Source organism: Vombatus ursinus, unplaced genomic scaffold (assembly GCF_900497805.2).
Source record: "Vombatus ursinus unplaced genomic scaffold, bare-nosed wombat genome assembly UNPS02013950.1, whole genome shotgun sequence".
Taxonomy (NCBI): Eukaryota; Metazoa; Chordata; class Mammalia; order Diprotodontia; family Vombatidae; genus Vombatus; species Vombatus ursinus.
In genome coordinates this window covers 3,661,886-3,685,293 of record NW_020953728.1, presented here as the reverse complement: position 1 = coordinate 3,685,293, position 23,408 = coordinate 3,661,886, and the positions used below count along the sequence as shown (strand labels likewise).

Sequence of the window (23,408 nt, the reverse complement as noted above, 5' to 3'; positions counted from 1 at the left end):
ACATAGCATGTATTTAATAAATATTTGCTGACTGATCATTGTTGCCTTGAGGCAATGCTGGGCTTTGTATTTCATTATTATTTCTAACATTATTGTTATTATTATTTAAATAACCATCTAATAGAGTACATCTGGCCTTTGTGTGGCATGCATATATTTATTTAGATAGAAATGATCCAGGTAGAATCACCCTGAGTCTGGGAAGACAGTGATTTTCATCTTTCTGGAGAATGATTTATCATGGTATCATGATTTAATTGCTAATAGCCCTAACAAGAGAGGCGAAAGGTAGGATCCAGGATATACATGACTAAGTGACTATTCCTTCACTCTGCTATCTCCAGGGGGGGTGTTGGACTAAAAGTATATCTATCTACAACACATTAGATATTTCTAATCTAGGGGTTCAATGTACTTGTAGGGGTTCAGTATAAAAGTCACTTCCCCTGTTTGTTCTAAAAGGGAGGTAACTGCTAATTTTCAGCCAACTTAACTCCTTCCCATAAAATGCTGGTTACAAACAAAAGACAGTCACAGATAGCAAGTAATCATATTGGTCAGAGCAAACAGTAAAGCAGAAATTGGGGAAGTTACACAGATTAGTATGGATGGTTGTACACACAATAAAGGGTCTCTTTGACTAGATAATAAGATAAAACCTTGGACTCATCCAATACAAGAACCAGGGAAATCTGTACTTAGGCTCAAAGATGCAGGTGTTAGAAATCAAGGGAGATACTAAGGGGTTGGCTTTTCCTACATGTCTACAGCTCCAAGGGTTCCTATTACCCTATTCAAATATTTGTGCCCTCTCTCTCAAAGTCCTTCTGTCTTCTTTCTCCTCTAGTCAGACATCCTCTACGCATGCTATATACAAGACCACAGGTTCAGAGGTCAGTTAGCCAATCATGAGTCATGTCTCCCTTTCTATACACAGCGTGCAGATTTACTGGACTTCCGACAATAACCCAACCCACCAAGGGCAGAAATGGAGTTATATTCCTTCCCTGAGCCAAAAGTATTTTTTTTTTACAATTCCTTGCAAAAATCAGCTTGGGTAGGTAGACAACAGGAAAACAAACATAAGCACTTTAAAACAAAGATGTTTTTCCTCATATCCCAGACAACTTACCTATTGTATCATTGAAAACAATAGAAAACAAATGTGTGTTAATAATGGATACAGTTGAAATGGCACCATATAAGATATTACCTGATAGTACTTCAGTGACAACTTGCCTAAATTACATGCAGGACATAGTGACATTCAAAATTCAAGAGTACATGTATATTCCTACAAAACTATAAATAATGATAGATAGTAAAGCAATTTATGCCTAACAAAGCAGAATTAGCTAGTGCTAACAATAACACAATCAATAGGTTTTTAAATATTTACAGCATGATAGGAAGCACTAGCATACATACAAATAAAGAATAAGTGAAATAATTAACAGACATATATTGCTGTAGAGTGAACATAATAGAATATAATCAAAATGTAATAGCAAAATAATAAATAAGCATATTCAAACATGCAGTAATTAACATGTAGTAAACATGCAATCACATGAAAGGTATAATTTACATGGGCAGTCTCTAGGGCAAGGAGTTCAATGCAAGGGATTATTAAAAAAAATTTTGACTCAGGGAAGGAATATAACTCCATTTCTGCCCCAGATGGTTTGGGTTGTTTCCGGAAGTCCAGTAAATCTGCAAGCTGTGTATAGAAAGGGAGACATGACTCTCGATTGACAAACAGGAAAAAAAACGTGTAACTCTGTTTTCAAGCTCACTAGGACTACTATAAGTTCCAATAAACTAAGATGCCAACAAGCCAACCAAATTAAAGAGGGGCATAGTACAGGGGATCATACTAACAAAGCTGTTTGACTAAAGATAAGGTAGCAAAACTGAAGGAAGCTCTAGATCCAGATGGCAAAATGTGTCTCTTTCTCACAGATATAAAATCCCTTCATTATCACACAGGCTGGAAAAGTGTGCCGGTTGTCAATACAGTGGAGAGAATGGGGCTATCCATATAAGCACTACCCAGGACTTAGAGTAACTTGGCTAAGGAGCTCGGCAAGACCACCATCAAGCCTCTTTCAGTTAGACCCACAAGGGGAAGTCATATATTAGTCAGCTGAGAGATAAATTCTTAAGTTCCCGTCAGACCCCAGAGAAGTACACCACCAAACTGGTTCACGTTTGCCCCCAAGTGGCTAAATATTTAAACTGCTTCCCAAGAAATGCAGCTTGAATGCTTAACGAGCTACGTCCACCAATAATAGTCTGATTCTTGCCCACTGCTAGATTTCCCCCACATTAGAAGAGCCATTGACTAATGAAATAAATATAATGTTAGATTAGGGACTGAGAGGGATCTCAAGGGTTATAGTAATAGTTAGTAATAATAGCCAGCGTTTATTTATTACCCAATTTCTACATCTAATAGATGAAGAAGAAGAGATCCAAAGAGATCACGAATCACAGAATTTAAAGCTGGGAGACCACAGGGATCAGCAAGTTCAAAATTCCCTAATGGGTCATCCTCAGAAGTAAAGCAGGCTGAGATACCAGTAAGGTAGAGGGAGGATGGGAAGATAAGGAGAGAGAAAGAAATTTCCTACCAGCTTCTTCCTAACTCCCTCTCTTATGTAGGCTTGACTTTATTTCAGCTGCCTTTTTCCTCAGAGGAATACTTTACCTTTCAAACTTAGCCCACTAAAAATGGTGATCCTTAGTCAAAAACTGAATGCAAATTCACAAATTTCTGTGTCAGTGCATAGAGCACCAGGAGGACCTGAGTTCAAATATGACCTCAGACACGTAACACTTACTAGTTGTACTCTAGGTAAGTCACTTACCTCAATTGCCTGAGGAAAAAAAAAAGTATTTCTGTATCAGGCTTGTACTATTCTCCTACTTTGTTCTAATAGCCCAACCCCCCATATCATTTCTCCCTGATCTAAGTAATGTTTTCTCTCCTCTATCTGTAAACCTTAAATAACACATATACACAAATTAGCATTTCTAACGGGCAACAGGGTTTTATAAATGAGATCTAAATGAAAAAGAACAGAAAAAGATAAAGAACAAATAAAAATGTGAGCTCAGTCAACTAATCAGAAGGAAAAGTGTTTTTGCTTATGTAATACACCATTCTAGGTTCACCAACCCAACTCTTAATGGTACTGGCAGATTAAGTCCACAGAGGGGTAACTGCTATTACTTTCAAGATTCCAGAGGTAATCCTATTGTTGGCTAACTTCTTAATGCTAGCTCATGAGCCCCTACCACCAGTATGCTTCCTCTTACCAATCTGCCAGTTGACTCAGTTCTTTAAGAAAGGCATTTACTCAAATGGCATAGCAGAAACAATAATGATAAAGTATTTCCCACAACACCAAGGATACACTTTCCAACAAATATATGTGTGTGTATATGCATATATATATATTTCATCTCATATATATATATTTCACAAAGAAGAAAAATGAAAAATTTTACATATAATGGTAGTACACCATGGGCATAGAGAGTACAGATGGCCAAGGCTACTCATAACCCTGGAATTACAGGACCTCTCATCAGATCAAGATGACGTTCATTGTAAGGTATGATATCAGTGATGAACAAATTGCTCAACTCTGCTTGTTCCTTGTGGAATAGGGTGTCACAGCTTGGCAGGACAGTCTGCTGCTTGAGATCACTTGGCAGCTATGTTATCTCCTCACTGAACTAGGCTGCTACTGGACCAGGCTGGGAAGGCTGATTCACCACTGGGGAGTAGTTGCCCAACAGTATCAGGAAGTCCATGCTTTAACTAGACAATGGGCTGCTGGGTGGGATTGTAGAGGCCATTATCTGCTGATAGACAGTGACAGGCAGATTGCTCTGCTGTTGGGCTTCAGGCCAAGGCAGGGCTAGAAAGGTTGTTTGGCCATTGGAGTCTCCTCAGGGCACGGCATCTCTGCCAGATGAGTTAATCTGATAGACTCCAAGGGTTCACAATTTGATGAGCAGCTGCATTCTATTTCCACCTTAAGTCACTGGCTTGGCTGAGTAGCACTGCACTGTCTTCAGGGACTTAGTTGTAATGCTATAATGCTTTTTCATCTAGGGCGATGACCTAGAAGATCTGGGGCTAAGAGCCTAGGATGGCAGAAGACTCTTGCCTTTTACTCAGCTCTGAGATTTTTTTTGTCACCTCCTAGCAAGAAATAGGAGGGTTCTAACCTCTCTTATTTGACAATCCTTTCGGCTTCAGTAAAGCACTCCAACAGTTCCATCTCTCATATTCCTTTGGAAATCATATGTAGATAAGTGGCAAGAGACCAAAATATGTATAAAGTCTGTGCCCTATGGCAAAATTTATTGTCTCTCCAGCTTGGGGGATGTCTATTTTGCATGTGGATAACTTTCCCTTAACCCTTCAATGCTTATGTCCTTTAGCCCCTGGAGATCTTCACTATTTGTTGGAATCTCACTGGGGCACCCCTTATATCCTCCCCTCAGTGAAAAACTTTAAGTCCCTGAAAAATCACTTGAGAGAAGCCAGGATGTACTAGACATTAGCATTTCCATGGCCACACAGTTAACCGAGGTTCACTATAAAGCAAGCATGACATTCACAGGACACATTCATATATCATACATAACAGAATTGTATACAACAACCTTACGTATAGATACTTATAGCAAAAGTACAAGTCAGAGAAGGATATATCAGAAGTATATGCCTAATAATGCCTACCAGCCCCATATGTATTAAAACTTCAGTAGCTTACAAAACATATTGTAAATAATTCATCAATAAGTTTCATCTGGCTATATTAGTAACCAGTCTGTCAGTCAATAAACATTTATTAAATGCCTGCTATATGCCAGACACTGTGCTAAGATTTGTTTTCTTGTTTTCACCCATGCTTCATAAGTAAGTCTGAACTCCAGCTGAATAGTACTGGTCCTTACACTAAGCCTCCAGAGCTTGTGGAGAGCTAACTATCATTCTCACACTGCTTTTGGATTTCTTTGGATCTCTCCACCACACCTTCCTTCCCCAAGAAACTCATTAGGCAAAACTGAATCTGCCTAGCAGTCACAACTCATCAGTACCTTCTGCCCTTTTCTGGACCCTCTCACTGGAGGGCAAGGCCATGGGCTTTGGGGCCTCTGTATCAAGAAGGAGCTCAGCAGAATTTTCTCCCCATTTTTACCAGCTATACAGCTTTTGAACTTATTTGGTTATGGCCATCAATTCTTCCCACATACCTCCACTTTTTAGCTTCTCATTGTGTATTGTCTTTTATACTGTAAGCTCCTTAAGGGCAGGAACTATCTTTGTTTTTAATTGTATTTGTATCCTCAGCACTTAGCACAGGGCTTGACTGATTCCAGTGGTCCTACTTCTGAGTTTGTAGATGGTCAAGTTGATTACCATGGCTTCCAATACCTGAGGTTTCATATCAAATATGGTTTTCCTCTAGTTTTGTCCTCTCTCATCACCTGAAGAGTTCCCCTGTGGCTGGGATACACTTGATTAAGTATTATTGGATCACAGTCTATCTAATCTAATCTAATAGGATCACTACCTCTCCTCACAACACGGGTTAGGATATGATGTGTATGATGTATGAGGAATAGGAAGGAAGCCACCCATATAATTGTTGTAATTCTCACAATACCAGAGAAGACTGAGCCAGTTCCCTCTTAAGATTGGTGCTTCTGCAGTAGGGGGGAAGCCCCAAGATTGATAGCTACCTGTGGATTCTCTCTCCTGTCTTCCCCTCCTCTAGCACATTTACCAGTGGGTAACAAAATGATGCCTAAATGTTCCTCCTTTTGCAAAGTTTGTCAGAAACTCAAACTTAAATCCAATAGAATGTAAGTTCCTTGAGAGCAGAGACCATAGCATGTTTTTGATCTTTCTTATCTCCAGCCCATGACAGTGTCTTGTACATAGTAAATCCTTAATAGTAAGCAATTAATATACACTTATGATTTATCAATAAATGCTGATGTTGCAACCACAACTGCTTTGGAGTGGTCTGGCTACAATAAATCAACAAGTTTTTCTTATTTTGGTTTTTTTTTTTTGGCTAGGCAGTAGGGGTAAGTGACTTGCCTAGGGTCACACAGCTAGCAAATGTCAAGTGTCTGAGGTCGGATTTGAACTCAGCTCCTCCTGACTCCAAGGCCGGAGCTCTATCTACTATGCCACTTAGGTGCCCCTGAGTTTTTCTTAAACACTTACAATGTGTCAGGCACTGTTAAGTCTTTAAAAAAAAAAAAAGGCAAAAACATGGCCTCTGCCTTCAAGGAGTTCACATTCCAATGGGGGATATTTTACATACATACATATATGTGTGCATATACATACACACACATATACACATATACATGTATTATATATGTTGTTGTTGTTATTGAGTAGTTTCAGTCATGACTGACTTTTCATAACTCCATTTAGGGTTTTCTTGGCAAAGACACTAGAGTGGTTTGCTATTTTCTTCTCTAGTTCTTTTCACAGATAAGGACACTGAGACAAATAGGGTTAAGTGACTTGCCCAGGGTCACACAGCTAGTAAATGTCTGAGGCTAGATTTGAATTCAGTTCTTGCTGACACCTCACTATGCACTCCCCAGCCCCCACCCCAGATCCTTCTGTATGTGTGTATGCATCCTAGGCCTGGCACTCATAGTGTAAATAGAAGGTAATCTTTGAGGCAAAGACTTGAGGGACCCTAGAAGGTAAAGGGCCAAAAGAACTAGTCTATATAACCTGCAACTTTGTGCTCACTAGTCCCTTGATTCCATTAATTCAGAGACACTGTCTCCCTTCTCCTATTACACCTTTCCCTGGACTCTTAAAAAAAAATTATGAATTTGACAAACATCAGCACCGAGTTATACTTCCATACACAAAGAAAGAAGAGACTTACAGATGAAATTGTAAATGTCTATTATATATAATTTTAAAAGTAAAAATTTTAATTTGGCACGGTAGTGTCAATATTGTCGTGTTTGTTTGTAAACACTTCCGAGCTTCTTTCTTCTTTCTTCTTTCTTCTATGTATTTTTCACATATTTTGTAGATACTTTTATTTTTTCTGGCATCATAATCACTTTATCACTTCCCTTCCTCTTCTTGCTCATTCCCTCCCACAACTCCTACCTAAAAAACAAAAGCCTTCCCTTCCCAAAATGAGTAGTCAAGCAAAAAACAACTTTACATATTAAGTAGTTGAACAACACAAATGCACACTTCCAAAATTATGTGTCTCATTCTGCATCTACAGTATACCATCTTGCTTTCAAAACATTATCAGTGTTCTGGAGTCATGACTAATTACTGCATTGATCAGAATCCTTAAGTCTTTCAAAGTTGTTTTCCTTAACGATGATAGTTATTGCCTTCATCTCCAGGCTGTACTCCTGACTCTCCTCCTGGATTTTCTCTACAATGCCACAGAAACCTCTCCACCCCAGAAGCTCACCCCAGAACTGGACTTCACACACTGAAAGTATCCTTTTCTCTTTACCCCCTCACTTGGATTAGCTGGTTCCTTTGAGAACCTCCATTTTAAGGAAGATGCCCAGTCCATCCATGTCTTTATTCCTCTCCAGGCTGCACTACTGACTTCTTCCACCCCTCTTTCCAGCTTCTTTTTCTGTATTGTCTTCTATTGGACTGCTCCTTGGGGCCAGGAACTATCTTTCTGCTTGTATTTGTATTCCCTTCACTTAGCATACACAGCTAAGCTACACACTTAGCATTTACATCACAAAAGTGCTTAATACATTTTAAAATTTAACTTGTATAAATTGTTCTCCTGGTTTTATTCACTTTGATATGCATCAGTTCATGTAAGTCTTCCTAAGTTGCTCTGAATCTGTCCCTTCAGTCATTTAGCACATGAATATTCCATTACATTTATATAACAAAGTTTCTTCAATCATTCCCTCATTGAAGAGCACCCACTTTGTTTCCAGTTCTTGGTCAAAACAAAAACTGCTGCTATAAAGATTTTTGTACATATGGATCTTCCCCTTTTTGACTTCTTTAAGGTGGATGCTTATGTTATTGCTTTATCAAAGGATGTGCACAATCTAGTGACTTTGGAGGGAATTAGTACTGAGCTGTGTTTCCTGACTGTGGCTCCTTGTTGCTTGAACTCTTTCTTTCTGGCTACTTGTGTTATTTTATTTATTTATTTTTTTTGAACTGAGGATTTTGGAAGATCAGGATTTTGGCTATAAATATCCCTTGGTATTTTCAGGCTGTGGAGTCCTTCAGCAGGTGATAAAGGAATTCTTTTGAGATGATGAGTGGATTCCATTTTCACCTTCTTGTCCTAATAGACCTAGACAGTTTTCTTTTTTGATGTCTTGAAATATGATATGCAGAGTTTTTTGTTTGGTTAAGGTTTTCAGGGAGTTTGAGGATTCTTAATCTTTCCTTGACTTTTTACCAGATCAGTTGTTTTTGTTTTTTTCTTTTTAAATAGTGGATACCTTACATATTTTTCTATTGTTTCAGTCTTTGGACTTGGTTCTAATATTTCTTGTCTTGTAAAATCATTGAATTCTGTTTGTTCAATGCTATTTATCAGGGAGTCCACTATTTGGGTCGTTTTCTACTTCCATATATTTTCCTTCTACAATTTTCATCATGAGCTACCATTTCATTTTTATATCATTTGGTTTCTTCCACATATTCTTGGTGTCCTTGTCACTTAGGCATTTTTTACCTGAGGTTCCACTTGTAATTATTATGGAGTTATTTTTTCCATATTTATCTCTTGGGCTTCCATTTATTTCTTCTTTCCCAAATACTTTTTTTCCCAGGGCCAGGGTTTACCCTCTTATGAACTCTGGAAGTAGGTGGGGAGGCCCTGACTGATCCCATCACTTATTCAGTTTGAATGCTGCTGTCACTATTTATGGAAGGGATAGCTGAACTAACCCTGAACTAACTTTTCTGTTTCCTGATGGCCCAATGTCGGTGCTGATCTTGGCCTGTGTCTTTCTCTTCTTACATAATAAACATCTCCTATTACTCTGACAGGTGCCAAACAGATGTCAGAGATGGAACTGGCCTCAAGTCTCTGGGAGAACCCTTTGGATTCTGTACCTTTATAGAATACTTGGATGCTATACCTTTACTTGGCTAACACCCACTGGGAGCTGTCTCTGTTCTCTCTGTTGCTGAGGAAGCAGAGCCTTTGGGCTCAACCCTCCTTGGGTCTTTGATTTGCCCCTAAGGGAAGGCAACAGGAACCTAAAGGATAACTTTCTGCTGCCATCCCCTTGCTTGGTCCTGGGAAGAGAATCAGAGCCTGGAAGCTCTGTTCCTTCCTTGGCCCTTTTGCGTATGGCCTGAAATAGGCCTTTAAGACTTTCCATCCTGAGCTATTCCCAGTACTTAACCAAAAATGCCATTGGCAGATTAATTTCTTTATCCATTCATGTGTGCATTTCTATAAAATTCTATCATTCCTATAAAATGTCTTGGGGACAAAATTGGTATGGCACCACCTCAGTATTTAAACTAAACAATAATTTTCAAAGTTTAATGGGATTGTTAGTGAGACAGGATGGCCTGGTAGATAATAGCTTTGGAACTAGGAAGACTTGGGCTCAAGTCCTGCCTCTGATACATACTGTGTGATGTCAGTCAAATCAACTCTCTGTATTTTGGATAGCTTCCTAAGACTGTAAGTTGCAGAGCAGGTACCTACTTGCATTGATTGAGGGAATTTACTCAGCGTAGTTCCTTATACATATGGAACTGCACATCAGATTGGCAAAGACAACCAAAAAATAACAATAAAATGACTGGAAAAAATGTTGGAGGGACTCAGGAAAATAGTTACGCTGATGCACTACTGATAGAATTGTGAACAGGTCAAATCTTTCTGAAAAGCAATTCGGAATCATATACAGAAAGTTAAACAACGCTTGCCCTTTGACTCAGCTGTATCACTATTGACCTATACCCCAAAGAGATCAAAGAAAGAGGAAGAGATCTCATCTGTACAAAAATATTTATAGCAGGTCTTTTTGTAGTTGTGAAACTGGAAACTAAAGGGAGGCCCACCAACTGGGGAATGGCTGAACAAATTGTGCCATAAGAATATCATGGAATAAACTACTAAAAGAAATGAGGAAATATGTGATTTCAAAAAGAAATGGAAAAACTTGTATGAACTGATGCAGAGTGAAGTATGCAGAAATAGAAGAATAATTTATACTATAACACCAATATTGTAAAAATGAACAATTTTGAAGACATATAAACTGATGAAGAATGAAATTAGTAGAATCAAGAAAACAATATACAATAGCAAGAACACTGGAAAAAAACAAACAACTCTGGAAAGTCATAAGAGCTCTGATCGATGAATGCAACAAACATCTATACTTCCAGAGGGTCTAATGATGAAGTACGCTAGCTACCTCCCAACAGAAAGGTGATAACACTCAAGAGTACAGAATGAGACACATTTTTTTGGACACAGACAACGATGAAATTTGTTCTGCTTAACTATGTGCATTTCTTAGGACTTTTTTTTTCTTTTTCCTATGGGGTTGGGAGGGGAGGGAGAGAAAATAGGTTTCTATTCATTTTTTAAAATACTTATAAAATATCACAGCTCCAGTACCTAGATAGGCACCTGTGAAATAACCACCCTATCCAACAGGATGGTTAATAGATTGAAAGTCCAAAGAGGACATATAAATTCTGTACTAATAGCTAACTAAGCTCCTTCTCTTATGCCCAATTATGTTATTGGCCTGTATCCATGTCATTCTGAAACACTTTGACATCATTCATCCTCTTTCCATAGCTACTTGCATTTATGACCTCAACTTCTTCTCTATCACCTCAACTTGTACAATGGGAGAGCCATAATTGAGAAGCTTCTCCTTATTGCCCACTGGGAAAGAGAGGCTGTCAGAGAAGGTAAGATGCCTAGAAAATATTGGTTTTTTAAAGAGGAATTTCATTTCATCTTTGACAACAGTGCTGGCTTCAGATCTCTAAGAGATACCAGGTACACTTGTTGTCCAGAACCCTTTCCCCATATGCTGACCTACCAAGGGCTAACTCCATTCTCCCTCTGCAGCTCACACTGGCCCTAGTCATGCAACTGGCTTCAAGCCAGTTTACCAGAGTTTGGACTGGCTCCACACACCCCTGGAAAAGCCCCACTCAGAATCTTGTGTGGTCCTGGACTGGATAGAAGAGCTTATTGGAATTTCCCTTTAGTTTTATTGGTCATTTTTTTTGTCCAGTGACCTTTTAAATATTTGTTGAAAAGTTTTTTAAGGGAATTAGGCTGGCTATGATCTTTCATGTGGCCATCTTAACAGAAGGCCCTCATCCAGGACTTATTCCTCTCCCTCATCCTTTCCTCCCCCACAATAAATCAGTTGCCAAGTTTTATTGACTTTTCCTCCACAACATCTCTAACATCCCTCTCTAATATCCACACCTTTCTTTTCACCGGTCTCTACTTCTGATACTGTCTCAATTTCCAAATGCTGGTCCAGTCTTAGTTTCTAGAAGATTCATGGTGCACTCTCTTATATCCACAGCATATGCGCACTCATTTTCTCCACAGCAGTAGCAAAACACAATTCTGCTTCTTTTCACTGCGTTCTGCTGCTGTTCCTGAACTGGGCTACATTAACCTCTAAAATCAAACATCCTTGTCCTCTAAAAAGAATTATTAAACAGTGGTTCAGTAAACAGCAAGTGAGGTTCATACTGCATCTGGAGGTCAACTTGCACTTTGGTATTAATGGCCCACTTGCCTGGAGTCCTAAAGGGCCACTTTTTGTTTTCTCAGATACCTCTCTTGGTTCATATGCTCTTTCTTTACTTCCCAAATTGAATGAATCAGTTCTGAGTAGCTGAGGGTGGGGAGTATTTCTGATGCTCATGCATTTTCAGGAACAGTAAGAACATGATGTACCCTGGAGCACTTAATTAATTAATCAATCAACAAGCATTTATTAAGCTATTACTATGTGTCAGGAACTGTACTAAGTAACTAGGGATACAAAGAAAAAATAAAAAGTCTCTGCCTTCAAGGAGCTTACATTCTAACGGGAGACACAACATGTATATAATTAAGTACATACAAGGTATCTACAGAGTAGACAGAAGGTAATCTTATAGGGGAAGGTATTCCTTAAGGCATAAGTTAAAGTTAGCTGAATATGGTCCATGTGCTCCGACAAGCACTAAACACTGGACCATGAACCTCTGTAGCAGCTTCTTCAACCTAACCAAAAAGTCAGAGGCCTTTTACCACTATCATATTGGCTATGTAGTGTCCACAAACATCAAGTAGCTTAGGGCATTACATCTTCAATTCAAATACAATAGTGAGTGGATCACCAGAGGCTAATAATCACCTACATTTTTCTGTATCAATCTCCTGTTATCCTTGTATAATTTCAAAGTGCATTCTAGGTAAGTATTAAAGGTTTCCTCTCCAAGTAATCAGAACGGCTTCTTTGGACTCCACTTAGTTGAACTACTTGAAAGACAACCTGTCCTACTTTCTTAACTAATGTTCATTTTGATGGTGAATCACTGCCCAAAGAGAAGATTAATGGCCCTAGGGCACCAGTAGATGGTAAGAGTCCCTCTCCTTAGCAGACTTTCACAGGAGCCTCAATCCATCCTTCTCTCATGAGAGCTTTAAGAAAAGTCATCAACTCTTAGTCAGCAGCGAAGGGTTTAATAACTGATTTCCAAGTTCCCCTTTGTCTACGTAGTCTTCTTGGGGATCTGGAAATGCACCACAGATCCAGGTAATTCACAAAGTACAATAACTATGCTATCTTCTTTCTTGTATATTTTGTCCAGTACTTTCCACCTCTTCCCCCATAAGAGTTCATAACAAACACAGTGTAAAGTTTTTTTTTCCAATATCCTCATCACCAAAGTTCTTGGGTACCCCCCAAATCAAACATCATGAATGAGGGTCAAGTGTCTCCACCAAGAACAAGCTTTCCAATAGGTGGATAGTCACGGTGGCATCATCACTTCAGTAGAGTAAGCAATGACAGTTCAACACCTCATGTAATGTACTTGAACACAATTATACACTGGTTCCTTAAATTAAGGTGCCTGCATTGCTGATAGACCTCAACCTACAACAAAAAATGCTGCCAAATTATAACTTAGACATTGAAAGAAAAAATAAATCCTTAATGCTTCCAGCATAAACAACTTAAGCAATGTAATTTATTGTTGCATGTCTACTAATGTACAAATGTACACATCAGTTAGCTTAGTCTTCAAAAAATCAAGGAAAAAAAAAAACTTCACTGGATCCCTGCAGTATCTTTAGTTCAATCCAATATAATCTATAAACCCATACTTATAAGGATCTTGAGAAAAAAATTCCACAAATATATTCTCTACCAACAGACCAGACAGGAACATTAAACTAAATAGCAAAGCATTTAATTGGAAAAGAAAAGCAAAGAAAATAAGGGAAAATGAAGTAGTAGAATCAATCTCAGCCCCACCCTTCATACACACAAAGGTACACTATCTCAGATTTCCACTCTGGTAGGGAAGGGAATACAAATGGAACTCCAAAATGAGAAAGGTTGCATTATAGCTAGAACACATCTCCTAGTTCTGTCTTCCAACACATAGCTGTGCTTCTGCTTCTCAGTTCCATATCTCAAGGTCTCCTTAGTGTGCTCCCAGAGTCCACCATGCTGCTGCCATTCATTCTACATCAGCAGCTGCTCCATCCCTTTTGCACAGCTGTCATATGGAACAGTGCCTTCTTCACTGCCAAGCTGCTGCTGCCATCTGTGGTCTGTTGGGGCTGTCATTTTCTGCTTCAGCTGCTTATTCTAGTGAGTGGAGGGAGAAAGGAAATAATGTTACTCTTTTGTGAGATTACCTATACCAACAGCATTCAAGGCCTAATCAACACATTTTCAACTTCTTGTTAGTCAAACCTTAAATCCTCACACCAGGCTGATGAGGAAAAGGATCACAGGTAACTCTCTAGGCCTTTATCTTTCTTCACTCACACCCTCTCCCCAACAAAGGTCCCCCAGCCTTCATTCCTAGATGGGGTAGGATAAGTATATTTTTTTCAACCCCCATCATGCTCTAACAGCCAACACCCAGGTCATACAAATTGCATTGAAATTTTCATAAGCCTCAAGGAGGCACTACACTAAAAAGGGAGCGATGGAACTAGCAGTCTTTTCCAAGTATTCCTGCCATCTACACAAAGGTCCCCATCACGCTTATGTGTGCTTTTCATCTGCTTGTTTTGCTAGTATAGATATTTAGAATATTTTTCAAATTATTATAAATTTCACTGAGGATACTTTGTACTGTTCTGGGTCTTCATCTGGAAATGGGGGTGTTTAGAGAACCTTGACATCAATAGGGAATCTTTATTCTATTTCTACTCTGAACTGGACATCCTCCATAACATTTGATAAACACTTGTGTGGGCACATTAAAAAAAAAAAGTTTTTTGATCTAGTTCTATGATTTAATTGGTAGAGAACTCATAATTTGTAAACATCCTTCAGTGATGCAGGTCAGCAACTGCTTTGTAATTTATTGGCTTAGAGGGCTACTAAGGGCTGAGGTTAAGTGACTGATCCCACCATCACACAGCTAGTAAGACTAGAACTGAAGTCATCCTGACTCCAAGACTAGTCTTCTAGTCAATATACCAAAGTGCATCTCTAAGTGAGTATGTCTCTTTGTTTTATGCCTCACTATACTCTGTGGAGCACTATAAAAAGCTAACATTAAAATAATTTTAATACATGTATGGAATACACCAGGTTTAAAAAGAACCTTTATGGCTGTATTGTTTTGCTAATTCAAATATTTTAAGCTTTTTTAAATCAACCAAAAAAAAAAAAAGGCAGTACACAGCTCTACTACATTGTAGAAAGTTGTGATCTGCTATAATAAAAATAATTTTCAAAAGTCCGTATGTTCCTTGTTCATGTTTTCATCAAAAAAAACTCATTATTTGCACAGGTCACACTCAAAGACTTTATAGAGATGAGAAAGTAAGAATACAGATTGGTAGTGTTATCATTTTGGAAGCTTGTTTTGGACAAAAAGGGTAAACCCACTCTATTTTTGCTTTTTTGCAATCTTCCTCTCTGAGATATCTTGAAAATATATCCCTAAGTGTCTTTAAAATTGTAGTACCTCCCACATTTTCTTCTTGCATGTACTTCATCAGATCCAGTCATTCTCCATTTTTCTTAAGCACCACTGTCATGTTCTTGCACAGTATACCAGGTAATGAAGTGTTCAGATCAAAGGTAATAATTCTACTATTGTCACTGATGAAAACACCACCATATAAACACCGATATGTTTCATTTTATGTGGTTGTTGTCATTCTGATTTCATCTATAAATGTTCTCAGTATAAATTAAATCTCATGCTAAGCTCTCTATACGCTTATTTTTCTTTTCCCTGTAACGTTTTACAAATGAGTCTAGATAGTACTTGTATTTTTGTACTCTAAATCTTAGCTGCCATATATTTGTGTTTGACAAGGAGATTAAATATTTGCCACATAATGTAGTTTCTGGGTTCTCTTGACCAACCTACTGTAACAATCATTTTGCTAAGTTACATGCATCTTTGAAATAATGTTAATTTCTTCACTTTTTTCTTCTTCCTATTTTTAGCAACAGGTTTTAAAAATATATTCAGAATGGAACTGTTGCAATCACAAACATCTTCTCATTTTTATCTTCTCTTCTAATTTATCATTTACTATTAGTTTTGCTCTAACAAGTCAATGATTTGACTGCTCACAGGCAGCTGATTCTAAAATGACTTGAAACAGCTGTCATTTTCAGGGATTTCTCATGAGGTTAATTAATATCCACCATGTCAAGAACCTTAAGACTCTTCTCTTGAAAAATTGTTCATGTGGAGCAGCTAGGTGGCACAGGGGATAGAGCACCAGCCCTGGAGTCAGGAGGAGTTCAAATCCAGCCTCGGACACATAACATTTATTAGCTGTGCGACTCTGGGCAAGCCACTTAACCCCAATTGCCTCACCACCACCACCACCCCCACCCCCGCCCCCAAAAAAGTTTGTGAACTACTGATAGGTGTGACAATTGTGACTAGTCTATATGCTTTTGGCCACTTTCATTTCTTATTATCAAGCCATCCATCCCATGCACACCTTAGCATTCATGTCATGCTAGACAGTGGTGGATCTGAAGAAGACCTCATTTCAAATCCTGCCTCAGTTATTTACTACTTGACCAAAGTCAAGTCATATCCTCTGTCAGCCTCAGTTTTTTTCATCTGTAAAATAGGGATAATAATAATACCCACACTTCCAATGTTGTTGCATAAAGCACTTTGCAAACCCAAAGTGTTATATGAATATTAGCTATTATTATCTACACCCACACAGATCTGGAGGTGTAGTAAAATGTATAACTTAGTAAAAGTGCACTGCTCAGTGTTTGAGGTACAGGAGAAGTGGGTATCTGAATATGTTGATACATCCATGAATTTTTATTTGAAATTAACATAACACATAGTTTTTTGAAATTCACAAATACACACCCTTGCCTGAATAGAAAGCTCAAGTTGGGCAAGTGCATTGTGACTCGGAGGAGCAATTCTATCCCTAGCTATGACTAAGCAAAGGTATCCAACTTCTAATGGTCTTTGAATATGTATCAGTCTAACTTGGTCCAACAATGGGAAATTATGGATGGATCCACCTAGGAGCAGAGTTACATGATGACAGAAAGCAAGTTAGTCTTGGGGAAGTAGCCACAAAGTAAGGAGACCCAGAAGTATCTGGGATAATTAGGAAAATTGGCCAAAGGCTACATGGTATACATAAAAAGAAACTATTCCACTAAGGGATGGACTGACTGGCAGAGCTGACTTAGAGAATCTGCTTTAGGGGATGAGATGTACAGGCAAGAAGAGAATAGGAGAAGTTTTTAGATGCAGTAAGAACATGCAGACTTCCAAGACAGAGGGAAGAAAATATTAAAGCTTTAAAATGGAGAGAGAGAGAGAAGACAACTTTAAGACCTAGGCAGAGAAGAGCTTCAGGCAGCCAGGTGGTGCAGTGGATAGAGTTGCTGGGCTTGAAGTCAGGAAGACTCATCTTTGAGAGTTCAAATCCAACCTTAGACACTTCCTAGCTGTGTGACCCTGGGCAAACCCTGTCTGCCTCAGTTCCTCATCTATAAAATAAGCTGGAGAAGGAAAAGGCAAACCACTCCAGTATCTCTGCCAAGAAAACCAAAATGGGCTCACAAAGAGTTGGACACAACTGAACAAAACAAAAAGGGCAGCTGAGAGTTCAGGAAAACAGAACAGGCCTTTCCAAGCCTTGGCCAGTCATTTGGAGGTGAAGTGACCAAAAATGATGGAGCTGAAAGGTCACAGAACAGGCCCTGCTTAGCTACTATAATGAGAGCTAGGGGAACAAATTCTAGAGAGCTATAAATAGCAGTTCTCATCAGATTTTCTGATGCAATTAAGACTGATGGTAGTTTTAAAACATGAAGAAGGAACTAGTGAGTTAAGACCTCAGTTTGAGGACCTCCCCCCCGCAAAAAATCATGCTGCATCTAATGGCACAATATACAATGTTGTTTCCTATCTTGCCTTTGATCTAGGAATCAAACCTTAGGAAAGGGAGAAGTGGGAAGAAGAGGCACAATACTACTTAAGGTATTGATTCAAAATCTCACATCAAGACTCATATATTTAGAGATGGCAGGGATCTTAAAGGTCCATATAACCCAGTCCTCTATAGATGAGGAAATTGATGTCCAGGTAACTTAAATGACTTGCCTAAAATCATCCAGTTATGTCAGAAATGGGATTTGAACCTAGGTCTTCTAACTCCTAAGTAAATGATTTTTCCACTGTACCACACTGCCTCTCAAACTCGTGTCAATGATGACCAGCATGGTATAGTGAAGTGGAAGCCCTGCTCTTACCATTTAACACTTCTGAGCTGTAGGACGCCTCACCAGGCCTCAGTTTCTCATCAGTAAAGGAAGGATTAGAAGGGATGACTTTAGGTCCCTCTAAGTCTAGGAGCCTACAAAAGAATGTTGAAGAATCCTTTGAAAAGGCTCAAAGAGGGAACTGAGTATCTTTATATTTAATAATCCCCTCTATGTTCTAAAACTACCTCCAACTCTCTTATTTAAACTGAAAGCTGGCTGTCCATGAAGGCATATATGTACCATGTATGCCTCTGCAACTCTTTCCTGGGAAGGCCAATCCTTCTCAAGCTTTCACAGACTTATATAGGGTCTACAGCGCATGCCAAAGCACTTGTTTCCCCAACCAGGGCCCTCAGGCTATTTTTCTTATCATCTCAAAATCCCTTATCCCTCATTCTTTGATCCTTTACTCCAGCCTCTGAGGAAGAAGTGGCCCTTCTCTTTGACAAGGCCAATTCTTCTATATATGCCATTGATCTATTTCCTCCTACCTTCTTCAGCAAACAGCAGTGTGCAGCATGCTGGGCCTGAAATCAAGAAGACTTAAGTAAATGTGGCTCAGACACTTACTAGCTGTGTGACTCTGGGCAAGTTACTTAAACTGTTTGCCTCAGTTTTCTTAACTGTAAAATGGGAATAGCACCTACCTCCCAGGGTTGTTATGAGAATCAAATGAGACAATATTTATAAAAACTGTCTGGCACACAGTGGGCACTGCATAAATGTTTCTTCCCTTCCCTTTCTCCTCCTGTCTAATTTTCAAGCTCTCTCTATCTACTGTTTTCTTCCCTACTGCCTATCTCACCCTTGCCTAGGTCCTGCCATCCCTTCAAGCTGTTATAGAGGAAGTATGGAATGAAGACTAGACCTCTGGACTTTGGGTCAAGAAGACCTGTTCAAATCCTGCCCCAGATACTTAAAAGCTGTGTGACCCTGAGCAAGTCACTTAACTTCTCTGTACCTCAGTTTCTTAATCTGTAAAATGAGAAAGCTGGACTGGAATAAAGTCCTCTTCCAGCTCTAAATCCAATTTTCTATAGGATCCTCTTTTCCCTTTCTTAGCCAAATTTCTAGAAAAAGCCATTAATGCCTCTTGCCTTTACTTCTTCTTAGTCTCTTCTCAAACCTTTTCAATTTCTGCTTCTGACCTTATTATTTCCAAGTTAGGAATACTCTCTTTATTGCCAAACCTAATGACCTTTTCTTAATCCTCATCTTTCTGTAGGTTCTAACCCTGTTGACTATCCTCAACCTCCTTTCATGACACTGTTTGTCTCTTGGTTCTCCTTAGACCCCTTCGCTCATCATCATTCACCCATGCCTACAGTTACAGGCCATGATATGGGCTCTGTGGGTAGATAGGTATACATCAAGGCCCCATCCTGGGCTCTCTTCTTTTAAATACACTCTCAGTGAACTCCCATTGACAGATGACTCCAAATATATATCCAGCCCATCTCTTTCCTGATTGACAATTCCATGCATAACCAACACCTAGTAGTTTTTCAAACCAGATGTCCCATGGGCATCTCAAACTCAGTATGTCCAAAACAGAATTAATTGTTTTTCCACCAAACCTCATTTTGTACTTCCTTATTTCTATGGAGGGTACCTGACATCGTTCTAGTGATCAAGACTCATCACTTTAGCATCACCCTCACTTGTTCATCCTATATATTCAATCATTCATCAAATTTTTCCATTTCTCCCTCCACATCCCTCACATCTATTCCCTTCTCACTAGTTCAGGCCCTCATCACTTCTTGCCTACTAGATGTCCCTGCCTCAAGCTTCACCCCTTTCTAGCCGTCAAAGCGATTTTCCTAAAGCATGTCTGACCCTATAATTTCCCTGCCCAATAAACTTCAGTGGCTCCCTACTGATACTAGAATCAAATATAATTGTTTACAAAGAAAAACAACTTTGAAAGATTTAGACTGATAAACACAATGGAACCAATCACAGTTTCAGAGGACTCATGATGAAACACTCACTTGCAGAAAGAAAAGTGGTGGATACGGAGAGTTTGAAGGCATTATATGCTTTTTTTTGACATGGTTAATGTGGGAATTTGTTTTGCTTGACTATACATATTTCTAATTGGTTTTGTTTTTCTTACTTTCTCAAATGGATAGGGGAGGTCACAGTGAGAGGGAGAGAATTTGGAACTGAAAATAAAATCAAAATTTTAAAAACCTCTTGTTTGGCTTTTAAAATCTTTTATAACTTGGACTCAAATATACTCTCATTATACATTACTACTCTTCCAACATTCTATGTATGGTCTACTCAAATTGGCCTTCTTGCTTCTTCCCATACACTTCATCTCTAATCTCCATGACTTAGCATAGGATCTCTCCTACACCTAAAATGTACTCTTTCCTCACTTCCACTCATAGAATCCCTTACTTCATTCAGGATTTAACTCAAGCACCACCTTCTACAAAAAGCTTTTTCTCATTCCCTCCAACTGTTGGTGCCCTCCCTCACTACCTTGTATTTATTCTGTATATGCTTATATTTCTAAGTTTTGTCTCCCCTGATAAAATTTAAGTTCCTTGTGAAAAGATTTCATTCTTTATATTTGTATCTCAACTTTGCCTGGTACATAGTAGGCATTTAATAAATGATTGTTGATTGAATACAAAACTATTTAGAAGTTTAAACCAGGCCCCAAATTAGCATATTGCATGGCTTTAAGTCCAACTTTGCCTGTGACAAGCACTTTCCTAAAACCTTTAGTAAATATAAGTGGGCATAAGCACCCATTACACAGAATGCCAAAAATGCATTAAGAAGTAGGGTATCACTTGGGTGGCAAAAGAAACTATTCAAAATAATTGGAATAATCTCATTTAAACATCAGAACCACTATTAAAACTACTGACAATCACTCATTTTTCACTGCAATAATGGGTCCCTTGATGTTATTTCTTACTCATTTCTCACTATACATAGAATTAAAGCAAAAACTGGCATCTTTGAGACCCAAGGTAAAGGAAAGAAAGTAGTGACTCTCCTATTCACAAAAAGCAGCATTCCAGTACCCAGTCTGAAAAACCTGTCTTCCACATTGTTTGATTTGATTACCACATTTCAGCCACATGGTTTAGATTTAAACTCATTTCATTAGCATTATAGCTGAGTTCCAGCTGGTTTGATTCATATCAGAAAAGCAAAGTCAGTGTTGAGCCTGCAGAAAGCTTTTCAACATTGTCTCTCATTTGAGAAGCTACAATTTTATTGCTGATGTCACTTTTAAATCTAAAGAAATAGTCTGTCAAGCATCAAGTAAAAGACCCTGTCCTACAAGGAAGTAAACTTTCCACCTATTAATTTCATTTGGACCCAGAAGACACAGTGAAAAAAATATTGTGGTAAAGAGGCCTGTGCAAAACTTCTTAACGACTTAAGACTTAAAGATTTAACAACTCTTTTTAGAAAAGAGAACAATTACTTTATGACATAAAATAGAAATCAAGTTAAATTCACCTTCATCTTCAAATATGTAAAATGAAGATAAAAAATCAGTCTACTATAAATCGTAAGTTGTGCAATATTATTAGATTTCATTTTAAATATCATTTAAGTACAAATATCAGTTCAAAATCCCTGGAACTAACTTGTCCCAATTCTTTTTAAAAATTTTGAGAGGAACTCTTCATACAGTGAGTCTGACTACTGTTTCAACCCATTGGCTTAGTAAATTACAAACTAATAATATATTTTAATGTTTAAAATTAAGAACAGGGGAAAATTGATTAGCTGAACTATGAAAATGGAAGTTTAACTAAATGATGGTATCTTTAAGGATTTATCCTCCGCTACTACACATATTACATAAACAATTACTGAAAATTTTTACAGAGAAAGAAAGCAACACAAGTACCTTTAAGCAAGTTGCACTTGTTAGATAAATTTCTGTTAGGGCAAATAATCTCTGCCACAAAAGTGCCCAGTAAAATAGCATATTTCAATAAAGTTCCAGAGAGGTTAGAGAATAACATGACAGTTATCTTCAATTGATGGAGGTGCAGCTTGGAGGTGAGAGTAGGGAGAAGAAAGTCACTGATAAAACTGAAAGAAACTTTAAGTGTAACCACTTTTGAAGGGTCAGGAAAAAAAACCCCTAAGAGCCACCATTTTGGTCTCAAAGGGCCATTGCTGTTAAGCAGTTACAGTACATTTAACCCCAAAAACTGAAGACCAACAGCTTTTTCCACCCTTCTGATGCAAAATTCAGTAGTCCACACAGTATTTCCACACATACACAAAAAAAATCCTTAAAATTGTCGTGTAAGCAAACCAAAGGAAATAAATTGCTACAAAACACTCCATTGTTCTTCGATGAAATTTTTCAAGTGTCTGACTTTTAAAAATGAGTTTTTTCTAACTGAAAAAAAATCAACTGAAACAGTGTTTAAAGTATGAAAGGTCAGTCACGTTTCACAGCATAACTGTCGCAATAACTTACATACTGCATTGCCAAGTCACAATTCAGCCATTTCATTAACAGTGTACAAACAAAGTCCTTGGTTATATTTATAGTATAAAGTCTGATGTAGATATTTTAAAAACTGGTTTATACCCCAAACTCCAATATTATGTCTCCGTTTTCCGGGTTATTGTAACATGAATAATCTTAACGACGCAGAGGTTCAAGTTTTCGTAACTTCACTGTAGATCTCGACAACAAAGCATCTTGGTTGGAAGAATACACCGTATCTGAGGATCGGAACAATACTCTACCGCGATGATTAAACACATAAAAAGATGGATGGTTCCTTAACGTGTCAAGTGTCTTATTTTTCAGTTCTGAAGTAGCATCCATGTCTTTAAACTCCCCTGCAAGATGGACTATACCATAACAGGTAACTGCAAAGGCCATCAGCGTTTGGAGGACGATATCGATGGGCAGATCTTCATCTTCCTTTTCTGTTAGGCGCATATAGGAACGATGTTGCGCAGCAGAGAAGGCAGCGTGGGCCAGCGCGAAGAGGCCCAGCCCCACCAGCCCTTTCCACAGAGAAGTCGCCATGATTCCCGACGAACGGAGGAAACAGCTACGGCAACTACGACAGTGACTGCGACGGCTACGCAGCTCCTCCTGCGCCCGCGGCTTGGGGCACTAACGGCGCTGGGTGATGGCGTCACGACCCTCGACGAATGGAAACAGCGGAAGGGGAGAGCGAAGAAGAGAGGGCGGGGGAAAGGACCGGAAGGAGGAGGGAGCAGAGGAAGAGGGAAAGGGAAGGGCACGCCTCGGGGAAAGGACACGAGATTCTAAGGCACTCTCGCGGGTTCCTGTTGGACCCGTGAGGAAAGAAAAGAGCCGGATAGCCTTTTTTTTTCTTTTTCTCCCCCAA

At 38.8% G+C, this 23,408-nt stretch overlaps 1 protein-coding gene across 2 annotated transcripts; it reads right to left on the bottom strand.

The window, feature by feature from the left end:
• Positions 1 to 13,250: 13,250 nt before the first annotated feature.
• MMGT1 (membrane magnesium transporter 1) lies at positions 13,251 to 23,142 on the bottom strand. Of its 2 annotated transcripts, none has more exons than XM_027858978.1 (2): positions 22,517 to 23,142; positions 13,251 to 13,896 (listed from the first exon to the last, which is right to left on the bottom strand). In XM_027858978.1, exon 1 carries the CDS (start codon positions 23,078 to 23,080, stop codon positions 22,685 to 22,687), a length of 396 nt encoding a protein of 131 aa, XP_027714779.1. In that variant the 5' UTR covers positions 23,081 to 23,142; the 3' UTR covers positions 13,251 to 13,896; positions 22,517 to 22,684. The 2 variants fall into 2 exon arrangements, with proteins under 2 accessions (XP_027714779.1, XP_027714778.1); XM_027858977.1 differs by having other exon boundaries at positions 13,471 to 13,896; positions 21,932 to 23,142.
• Between the last annotated feature and the right edge of the window lie 266 nt (positions 23,143 to 23,408).